This window comes from Leopardus geoffroyi, chromosome D3 (assembly GCF_018350155.1).
Source record: "Leopardus geoffroyi isolate Oge1 chromosome D3, O.geoffroyi_Oge1_pat1.0, whole genome shotgun sequence".
In the NCBI taxonomy this organism is placed as follows: Eukaryota; Metazoa; Chordata; class Mammalia; order Carnivora; family Felidae; genus Leopardus; species Leopardus geoffroyi.
The window spans coordinates 31688342-31700533 of NC_059339.1; the positions used below are offsets into that span (position 1 = coordinate 31688342).

At 37.1% G+C, this 12192-nt stretch overlaps 1 protein-coding gene across 3 annotated transcripts in view; it reads right to left on the minus strand.

The window, feature by feature from the left end:
• Positions 1-12192, minus strand: part of CEP192 (centrosomal protein 192) — a 134623-nt gene that overhangs the window by 105267 nt on the left and 17164 nt on the right. For all 3 annotated transcript variants that reach the window (XM_045458934.1, XM_045458932.1, XM_045458933.1), the window contains exons 6-7: positions 9406-9458; positions 6115-6235 (exon numbers count right to left, since the gene is read on the minus strand). In XM_045458934.1, the coding sequence (XP_045314890.1) occupies positions 6115-6235; positions 9406-9458 (174 nt within the window). The remainder of the gene's footprint in view (positions 1-6114; positions 6236-9405; positions 9459-12192) is intronic.

Below are 12192 nucleotides of genomic sequence, written 5' to 3' on the forward strand. Positions count from 1 at the left end.
GACTGGCATTATATATTCAGTGTGCTGAAAGGAAAACACATGCAGCCGAGAATACTCTATCCAACAAGGCTATCATTTAGAATAGAGAGAGAGAGATACAGTTTCCCAAACAAAACTTAAAGGAACTCAAGACCAGTAAACCAGCCCTACAAGAAATGTTAAAGGTAACTCTGAGTAGAAAGACTTATATATAGGAGTAAGAAAAGCACGTAGCACAAAATCAGTAAAAATAAGTGTATCTATAAGAATTAGTCAAGTGACTCACAAAATAAAAGGATGCAAAGCATGACATCATATACCTAAAATGTGGAGGGAAAAGGAGTAAAGAATGGGTTAAAACTTAAGTGGCTATTAAAATAATAGATTGCTATATGCAGAAAATATTATATACAAACCTAATAGTAACCACAAATCAAAAATCAATAATAGATATTGAAATAATGAAAAGAAAGGAATCCAAATACATCACTAAAGAAAGCCAACAAACCATGAGAGGAGACAGCAAGAGAAAGAACAGAGAAGAACTACATAAACAGACATAAAACAAGTAACAAAATGGCAATAAGTACATACCTATCAATAATTACTTTGAATGTAGATGGACTAAACATTCCAAAAGACACAAAAAGTGATGGAGTAGATAAAAAATGTAAGACCCATCTACATGCTGCCTTTAAGAGACTCATTTCAGACTTAAAGAAACATGCAGATTGAAAGTGAAGGGAAGAAGCATTTCTTAAACAAATGGAAGTGAAAAGAAAGCCAGGGTGGCAATACTTACCTGGGACAAAACAAAGACTGTAAAAAGAGAAAAAGAAGGACACTATGTAAACATAAAAGGGACAACCCAACAAGAAGATATAACAATTAGAAATATATATGCATCTACCATGGGAGGACCCAAATACATCAAGCAGCTGAAAATAAACATACAGGAAGCAATCAACAGTAACACAATAATAGTAGGGGACTTTAACACACCACTTACAGCAATGGGCACATCATCCAACAGAAAATCACCAAAGAAACAGTGACTCTAAAAGATACACTGGACCAGATGATCTAATAGGTATATTCGGAACATTCCACCCTCAAAACAGCAGAATACACATTCTTTGCAAGCACACATTCTCCAAAATAGATTACATATTAGACCACAAAACAAGTCTCAACAAATTCAAAAAGACTGAAGTTATACCATGCATCTTTTCTAACCACATGCTATGAAACTAGAAATCAAACATAAGAAAATATCTGGAAAGAACAAAAATACATGGAGGTTAAATAACATGCTACTAAGCAATGAATGGTTCAATAAAGATATCAAAGAAGAAATCCAAAAATACACTAACAAATGAAAATGGGAATACAACATTCCAAAATCTTTGGGATCCAGCAAAAGCTGTTCTAAGAAGGAAGTTTCTAACAATACAGACCTATCTGAAGAAGCATGAAAAATCTCAAATAAATAACTTAACCTTACAAATAAAGGAGCTAGAAAAAGAAGAGCAAAACCCAAAAACCAATAAAAGGAAGGAAGTAATAAAGATTAGAGCAGGAATAAATAAAAGAGAAACTAAAAAAATAGAACAGATGGATGAAACCAGGAGCTGGTTCTTTGAAAAGATCAACAAAATTGATAAATCTTTATCAGGACTCATAAAAAAAGAGAGAATGGACTCAAATCAGGAATGAAAGAGGAGAAATAACAACACCACAGAAATATAAGGGATTATAAAAGAGTATTATGAAAAGTCATATGCCAACAAACTGGACAACCTAGAAGAAATGGATAAACTCATAGAAACATATAACCTCCCAAAAGTAAATGAGGAAAAAATAAAAATACCGAACATACCAATTACCAGCAATGAAATTGAATCAGTAATCAAAAAACTCCCAACCAAAGTCTAGGACCAGACAGCTATGAATTCTATCAAACATTTAAAGAATAGTTAGTATCTATTCTTCTCAAATTACTCCAAAAAATAAAAGAAAAAAGAAAGCTTCCAAATTCATTCTATCATTACCCTGATACCAAAATCAGATAAAGACACTAAAAAAAAAAAAAAAAAAAAAAAAAAAAAAAAAGAGAGAGAACTACAGGGCAAATCTCTGATGAACAGAGACACAAAAATCCTCATATTAGCAAACTGGGTCCAATAATATATTTAGAACAATATTTCACCACAATCAAGTGGAATTTATTCCTGGAATGCAAGGATGTTTGATATTCATAAATCAATCAACGTGATACATCACACTAACAAGAAAGGATAAAAACCATATGATCATTTCAATAGATGCAGAAAAAGCATTTGATAAAGTACAGTATACATTTATGATAAAAACCCTCCACAGGGTTCCCTGTGTTTACAGGCAACACACCTCAACATAATGAAGGCCATATATGAGAAGCTCATAGCAACCATCATACTCAGTGGGGGAAAACTAATGAAAGCTTCTAAGGTCAGGAACAAGACAAAATGTCCACTCTCACCACTTTTATTCAACACATGACTGGATGTCCTAACCACACCAATCAGACAACAAAAAGAAATAAAAGGAATCCAAATTGGTAAGGAAGAAGTAAAATTTTCACTATTTGCAGATGACATGATATCATATGTAGAATACCCTAAAGACTCCACCAAAAAACTATCAGGACTGATAAATGAATTTAGTAAGGCTACAGAATACAAAACTGATATACAGAAATCAATTGCATTTCTATACGCTAATAAAGAAGTAGCGAAAAGAGAAATTAATAACCCCATTTACAACTGCACCAAAAATAATAAAATACCTGGGAATAAACTTAGCCAAAGAGGTGAAAGATTTGCACTCTCAAAACTGTAAAACACTGATGAAAGAAACTAAAGACACAAATGGAAAGATCTTCTAAACTCATGGACTAGAAGAACAAATACTATGTGCATACTACCAAAAGCAATCTACAGATTTAATGTAATCCCTATCAAACTACCAATAGTTATTGTTCACAGAACGAGAACAAATAGTCCTAAAATTTGTATGGAACCACAAAAGCCCCTCAATAGCAAAAGCAATCTTGAAAAGGAATAACAAACTGGGGGCACCTGGTTGTCTTAGTTGGTAGAACATATGACTCTTTATCTCAGAGTCCTAATAAGTTCAAGGCCCACAGTGGGTGTGGAGCCTACTTAAAAAATATAATAAAACTGGATGTATCACAATCCCAGGTTTCAAGATTCACAACAAAGCTATAGTAATCAAAACAGTATGGTACTGGCACAAAAACAAACACATAGATCAAGAGAACAGAATAGAAAGCGCAGAGGGCACCTGGGTGGCTCAGTCAGTTAAGTGTCCAACTCTTGATTTCAGCTCGTCATGATCTCACAGTTCATGGGTTAGAGCATGTAGGGCTCTGTGCTGACAGCATGGAGCCTGCTTAGAATTCTCTCTCTCCCTCTCTCTCTCTCTGCCTCTCCCCTGCTCATGTTCTCTCTCTCTCTCTCTCTCTCAAAATAAATGAACTTAAAAAACAAACAAAAAAAAGAACAGACAGCCCAGAAGTAAACCCACAATTATATGGTCAATTAATCTTCGACAAAGGCGGCAAGAATATGCAATGGGAAAAAGACAAGTCTCTTCAATAAATGGTGTTAAGAAAACTAGACAGCAACATGCAAAACAACGAAACTGGACCAATTTCTTACACCAGGGTCCTAAATGTGAGACCTGAAACCATAAAAATCCTAGAAGAGAGCACGGTGGGTTATGTCTCTGACACTGACCATAACAACTTATTAGATATGGTCTCCTCAGGCAAGGAAAATAAAATAAAAAATAAACTATTGAGACTACATCAGCATAAAAGGCTTCTCAACAGCAAAGGAAACAATCAACAAAATATCTGAAAAAGGGGTGGTATCCAAAATATGTATAGAACTAATACACAACCAAAAAAACAATCCAATTTTTAAAAATGGGCAGAAGACATGAACACACATTTCTATAAAGAAGACATACAGATGGTCAACATACACATGAAAAGATGCTCAACATCACTCATCATCAGGTAAATGCAAATCAAAACCACAATGAGATATATGACCTCATACTTGTCAGAATGGCTACAATCAAACACACAAAGACAACAAGTGTCGGCAAGGATATAGAGAGAAAAGAACCCAGTGCAAACTGCACTGCAGCCACTGTGGAAAACAGTATGCAGGTTCCTCAAAAAATTAAAAACAAAACTACCCTCTGATCCAATAATTACACTACTGGGTATTTACCCAAAAAATACAAAAACACTAATCCAAAGGGAGACATGCATCCCTGTTTATTGCCTCATTATTTGCAACAGCCAAATTATGGAAGCAGACAAAGTGTCTACGGATAGGTGAATGGATAAAGAAGATGCAGTTCACACACACAGGAATATTACACAGCCATTAAGAAGAATGAAATCTTGCCATTCACAATGATGTGGATGGAACTAGAGTCCATTATATTAAGTGAAACAAGTCTGTCAGAGAAAGACAAATACTAAATGATTTCATTCATATGTGGAATTTAAAAAACAGAACAGATGAACATAGGGGAAGAGGGGGGAAAAAGAGTGGGGGGCAAACCATAAGAGACTCTTAACCATAGAGAACTAAGCGTTGATGGAGGGAGAGGAGAGGGGCTAGGGTGATGGGCATTAAGGAGGGTACTTGTTGGGATGAGCACTGGGTGTTAGTGATGAACCACTAAATTCTATTCCTGAAACCAATATTACACTATAGGATAACTAACTAGAATTTAAATAAAAACTTGAAACAGAAAAAAAAGAAAAAATCAAAAATAAATAAATACATACATAAAAATCTAGCCTACTAAAACAAAGATCTATGTAAATTCAATCTATGATTCCTTATTCACAATTCCATAATCCAAAATATCTAAAAATTGTGGCAGCAAAACCTGTCCTTAATTTATAATTTGTATTTATCCCAATCAGTTAGTTCATCAGCCTGACCTTCAAAGCCATGAATAATTTGGTCCCTTCCTACCTGTCTGAGTTTGTTCCCCAATTTAGCCTCCTACAAGTGCTGTAAACCTGCCACACAAAATCACAAGAGTTTGGCTAGTCTCCAAACATGGTCTAAAATGCCCCTACCTTAGGGCCTTTACAAGAAGCTATTCCAGCTTCCTGAAATATACTTCTCTTCCCAGATCCATGTTAGGCCTATCACAGGTCTTTTCAAGAAAGAGGAAAAAATGCATCACCCTTTTTAAAAAAAAATTTTTTTTAATGTTTCTTTATTTTGAGACAGAGAATGAGTATGCATGCACGTGCACAAGGAAGGGACAGCAAGAGAGGGAGACAGAAAATCCAATGCAGGCTCTGTGCAAGTCAGACGTTCAACTGACTGAGCCACCCAAGTGCCCTGCATCCTTTTTTTTTTTTTAATTTTTTAATATTTATTTATTTTTGAGAGGGACAAAGAACAGAGAGTGAGTGTGAACAGGGGTGCGGCAGAGAGAGAGGGAGACAGAATCCAAAGCAAGCTCCAGGCTCAGCACTGTGAGCACAGAGCCCAAAGCAGGGCTCAAACTCATGAACTGTGAGATCAAGACCTAAGCCAAAGTCAGATGCTCAACCGACTGAGCCACCCAGGCGCCCCACCTACATCCCCTTTTAATAAGGCTTCACAGCTACCTTCCTCAATATCAGAACTCATTTGTTACCCTCCTACAATTCCTGTACAATTTGTACTGTTGACACACATCTGATGTAGTCAGAAGGTTGGCTGTGCATCTCTGTTCTCACTTGGCAAAACTTTCAGAGAGCAGAGGCTAAATATTTCATTGTTCCCCCAGTTTCTTAACATAGTGCTTTATACTCTGGTCTCTAATGATAGTAAACTGAGGAATGAGGTAAATCATACCAGGATTCATAATAAATAAGTTTTGAAAAATCCCATCACTCAACAGAAGTGACCATTTGAGTATAGGTATGGAGGAGAAGAAGAAGAAGGCAAAGAAACAAAAAGCTGGCAATGATTACTGAAACAAAGAAGCAGAAAGACATGGAGCAGCAAGGTAAGGACTAGGAAAACACAAGTCACTTTACAGTACCAGAAGAATCGTCCAAGCTTGTCAGTGACATAAGTTTCTCATTTTCTAATAAACTAGTGTGGCTTAAGTCATTGTTTGGATTCTTGTCTTCAAATTTCTTTCCAGCATGAGGAACAACAATCTGTAAGAAATAAAATGCAAGTAAGAGAAGCAAACTCATTTCTTTGAAGACCACAGCACAAGGTTACAAAAAGACCGCCAATGTGCTCACTCTGTGTAATTCACAATTTAGGTAATAAGGGCTAGCTGTTTTATTATGAATCAATAACTTTCTTCCTGCCCCCATGCCACCTTCCTTCCCTGGTCCACCCAATAAGACACCGTTAAAATTTAACGTCTTAAATTGTGTGAACGATGCTCGAGGACCTAATATTCTTGTCAGTATACAAATACCCAGATGAATTTGAACACAAGGCTTGCTTTGGATTCCACAGCTTACATTGGAACCACAAATTTTTCTGTTCCTCAACCCAAGAACCACATAACCCTAAGGGCACACCGCAGTTTGCTAAGGGCATTCAAAGTCCAGAATAAAAGTTGATGTTGCCTTCTAAGTATCAATTTTATTTCACAATCATATTAAATATGTATCAGACAATACCATCTTTAAAATTAGATTGCAAAATGCATAGCAATTTTTAAGACAAAAACTTGGCCTCTCTGTGCAATTGCATACTTGCAGAGAACAGTGCTGAATTATGCTCATAAAAATCTAAAGATGTGGAATCTAAAAAAAACACAAATGAACAAACAAAAAACAGACTCAAACATAGGAACAAACTGGTGGTTCCTGGAGGGGAGAGAGTAGAAGGATGAGTGAAACAGTTGAGTAAGTAGTCCAAACTTCCAGTTATAAAACAAATAAGTCACAGAGATGACGAGTACCACATAGAGAATACAGTCAATAATATTGTTATAACTTTGGATGGTGACAGAGGATAACTACACTTCTGGTGAGGAGCATTTATAAGCACAGAATTGTTGAACTGCTACACTGTATACCTGAAACTAATATAACACTGTATATCAACCACACTTCAATTAAAAATAAAAAGGAGCTTATTCTTACCACTCCCTCCCCCCCACACACAAATCAAATGTATTAGTAGTTCCCTCTGGTCTACATTTTCTAATATATTTATTTTCCTCCTGCTCTCACTTCATCATCTCCTTTTTAGCAAGTATCTTATATTTCTATACTTGTTTTGCTGCTTTCCAGTTTTATGGTCCCTCTCTTACCATCAATGATTTCTAATACTTTTAGGAAGTCAATTCTTCAACAATCCTAAAAATAATAAATTTCCTATCATAAAGAAAAGTTATAGGGGCACCTGAGTGGCTCAGTCAGTTAAGTGTCCAATTTTGGCTCAGGTCATGATCTCACAGTTCATGAGTTCAAGCCCCATGTCGGGCTCTGTGCTGAGACAGCCCAGAGCCTGGAGCCTGCTTCAGATTCTGTGTCTCTTGATCTCTCTCTCTCAAAAAATAAAGAAAGAAACATTAAAAAAAAAAAAAAAGAAAGAAAGAAAGAAAAGAAAAGTTATGGTCTCTCCCTTTAGAAACCATGTCTTCTAAATGTTCAGGAAACCATGCTTTCTGACTTAATTTCAATTTGACTACACCTGAACTTCCTCAAAAAAGCATCTCTCAAATTTGAAAGTTATTAGTAGTTATTTATACATAAGGAGCAAATATATAGAACAGGGTTGACAAACATTTTCTGTAAAGAGTCAGCTAGCAAAGTATTTCAGGTTTTATCAGCCTTACAGTCTCTATCACAACTTCTCAACTCAGCTGTTGTAGCACAAAGCAGCCCTAAATAATACAGAAACAAATGGGCATGGCTGTGTTCCAACAAAATACAGAAACAGGCAGATTGAATTTGGACAATAAGCCACAGATTGCCAACCCGTACATAGCATAGAGAAATAACTCTTTAGAACTTTTTGTTTATATTATATATTAAAAAAAAAAACTCATAAATATGAGACTCCAAACCCAAAATCCCTGCTAACCATTTATGTTGGACTTGGAACTGTTTCTCTGCTTAGTGCCCCTTCCTTTGAGGAGCGCATCTCTTTCTACATCACATGGACCTGGTGGGGTAGTCAGCCACACTCCACTCTGTGCATATATATAGACACTGAGGCATATGTACATACATATGTGTGTGTGCATGCACACACACACACACATACACACACACACACAGAAGTGGACATAAGTCCAGGCTCAACAGAGTGTTTTATTCCAATCTAACCCTTTGGCACAGTGATTTACAAAAAGGAGAACACATGACCCAAGTGATCTCATTAGAACTGTTGTCTTTTTCTTTTTTAATTCATCCTTAAAGAAAGATCATGGTCTTCTTTTTTGATCATAAATGTTAAGAATGAAGCAGGGGGGTGGGGGGGTGGAATCTGGGTGGCTCAGTCGGTTACAGATCCTAAGCGTCCAACTCTTGATTTCGGCTCAAGTCAAGATCTCACAGTTCATGAGTTTGAGCCCTACATCGGGCTCTGTGCTGACAATGCAGAGCCTGCTTGGGATTCTCTCTCCCTCTCTCTGTCTCTCCCCTGCTTGTGCATGTGCACGCTTGCGCTCTCTCTCTCTCTTTGTCTCTCAAAAATAAACTTGGGGCGCCTGTGTGGCTCAGTTGGTTGAGCATCCAACTTCAGCTCAGGTCATGATCTCGTGGTTCATGAGTTTGAGCCCCGCACTAGACTTGCTGCTATCAGTGCAGAGCCCGCTTTGGATCCTCTGTCCCTGTCTCTCTCTGCCCCTCCTGTGCTCTTGCTCATTTAAAAAAAAGTGAGGGGTGCCTGGGTGGCTCAGTTGGTTGACTGTCCAACTTCAGCTCAGGTCATAATCTCATGCTTCATGAGTTTGAGCCCCACATTGGACTCACTGCTGGCAGTGTGGAATCCGCTTCGGATCCTCTGTCCCCCTCTCTCTGTCCGTCCCTCCCACCCTCCTGCCTCAAAAAAAACACAAAATTTAAATGAATAAACTTGAGAGAGAGAGAGAGAGAGAAACCCTTACCTTCCCAGAGCCATCAGTGCAGAGAGAGCCAGCAAGGAGTGAAGTAGAGCAGAGGTGAAATCCTGATAACACATGAGGCTCTGGACCAGCACTACTCAGTTCCTAGTTACTTGAAGGAGTAACATGGCTTTCTACTACTTACAAGTAAGAGACCTCTAATATCACTACTATTTAGCACTTACACATGTGAGATAGGAACTTTTACTCTCCCAGTAACACTCCAAAAATTGATAACATGTAAACGATTACCTTGTTCTCCTTATTATTCGTCCATGATTGTAAACAAAAATCAATAGGCGAGTCTGTTGGAGAAAACAAAAATAACTGAGACCAAATTATTTTATCAACTAAATACCCAACAATTCCTAAACATAGCAAATTAATGAACTAAACATTTTTTCCCTTTAAGGAGAATAGAGCACTTTTAAATGATGGTATAGGAACTTATCATTTGATCAGTTAAATTAAAACACTGTCAGGGTGGGGAAGTATAAAAAATTATACATATGCCAAAAAAAAAAACTTGAGCATGAATCTAATCAAGCCTTTTAAGCAAACTTTTGCTTTACAGAGGATACAGGAACAGAGAAATAAGAAAAATGACAGCATGACTAAGCATATGGAAAATCTACAGGGTGACTGACCTAGTCAACAGGCACTGACTAAAGAGACACAACAACAAATATACCACAACATAAGGTAATCTTCCTTGGACACCAATTCAAGCAAACCAACCTGGATAATTAGCAAATGAATATAGACTAGAGTACTATATAATAAAAGAACTGTCAAGTCTGTTAGCAGTGTTAATAGCATTGTGGTTATACAAGAAAGTATCTGTATTTTGAGAGATGCACACTAAAATATGTAGGAAAAAAATGACATTTGGAATGTTAAAATATCAGGAAAAAAGGTAATAAAAAAACAGAAGAAATAAAGCAAGTATGAATAAATCTTATACTAGATTGTGGGATAAGTATAGGAGATTTTTTTAACAGAAATAAAATTTGCATACCATGAAATCACCTTTCTAAAGTGTACAATTCAGCAGTTTTTAGTATATTCACAAGGCTGTGCAACCATTAGCACTCTCTAATGCCATAACATTTTTACCATTCCAGAAACAAATACTGTACCAGTAACACTCACTCCCCATTCTCCCCTTCCCTGGCCCTGGCAACCACTAATCAACTTTCTGTCTCTATCGATTTGTCTATTTGGTGTCTACAGATGTACCTGTGGATGAACAGAATCTCTTGTAACATGTGGCCTTTTGTATCTGTCTTCCTTCACTTAGCCTAATGTTTTCAAAGTTCATCCATGTTACAGTACATATCAATACTTCACTGCTTTTTATGGCTCAATAACCCTTCACTATATGGACACACTACATTTTGTCTATCCATTCAGCAGTTGATGGAGATTTGAGTTGTTTCTACTTTTTGGCTACTGTCATTAATGCTGCTGTGAACATTCATGTACAAGCTTTTGTGTGGACATGTTTTCATTTCTCTCAGGTATACACCTAGGACTGGAACTGCTGGCTTATACGGTAGTGCTATGTTTAATGTTTTAAAGAACTGTCAAACTACTTTCACAGCAACTGCACCATTTTACATACCTACCAGCAAAGGAGGAGAGTTTCGATTTCTCCATATCCTCACCAACACTTGCTGTTTCCAACTTTTTGATTATAGCTATTCTAGTAGGTGCATAGTGATTATCTTGTGGTTTTGATTTGCATTTACCTGATGACTAAGATGTTATGCATCTTTTCATTTGTTTATTGGCCATTTGTACAACTTCTTTAGACAAATGTCTATTGAAATCCTTTGCCCATTTTACAGTATGGGTTGTTTTTTTTTATTGAGTTGTAAGACTTATTTATATATCCCTTATCATATATATGATTTGCAAACATTGTCTTCCATCCTTGTGTTGCCTTTTCACAGTCTTAATAAGTCTTTTGAGACACAAAAGGTTTCAATTTCAATGAAGTCCAATTTATTAATTTTCTCTTTTATTGCTTGTGAGTATGAGGAGTTAATATCATTCTCACTACATTCATAAATATTTGACACTTTTCATCAAGGGAAATACAAACATCTCAAGATTTTTAACATAAACAGGGGCATCTGAGAGGCTCAACTGGTTAAACATCTGACTTCGACTCAGGTCATGATCTCATGGTTCATGAGTTCAAGCCCTGTACCAGGCTCTCTGATGCCAGCATAGAGCCCACTTTGGATCTTCTGTCTTCCTCTCTTTGTCCCTCTTCCCTACCCTCTCAAAAATAACAAAATAAACATTAAAACAAAAGAATTTAACACAAACATAAAAATGTGCATTCATGGGGCGCCTGGGTGGCGCAGTCGGTTAAGCGTCCGACTTCAGCCAGGTCACGATCTCGCGGTCTGTGAGTTCGAGCCCCGCGTCCGGCTCTGGGCTGATGGCTCGGAGCCTGGAGCCTGTTTCCGATTCTGTGTCTCCCTCTCTCTCTGCCCCTCCCCCGTTCATGCTCTGTCTCTCTCTGTCCCAAAAATAAATAAACGTTGAAAAAAAAAAAAAAAATTTAAAAAAAAAAAAAAAATGTGCATTCATTCATCAATTGTAAAATATAGGCTCAAGCAAGGCCTTTGAAGTACTGAACCATTTGGAGTTACATGCTATCTTAACTACATAAGCCTACAATACATGGTTTAAAATATCTAGCTTTAATTTCTCTGATGAAAGAGAACAAAGAGTACTTAAAAGCAATCTGAAAGCAGCAGTCTGTAAGTTATTTATTTTACAATCTTCCCCACATTTCTGTAGTTTCTTTCCCAGATTCAATTTGAAAACAATTGTTCAAATGACTCCAAAGTGTTAAACTTGGTTTTCTTAGAAATAATAATCTTTTCGGGGCGCCTGGGTGGCTCAGTCGGTTAAGCGTCCGGCTTCGGCTCAGGTCATGATCACACAGTCCATGAGCTCGAGGCCCGCGTCGGGCTCTGTGCTGACAGCGCAGAGCCTGGACCCTGCTTCAGATTCTGTGTC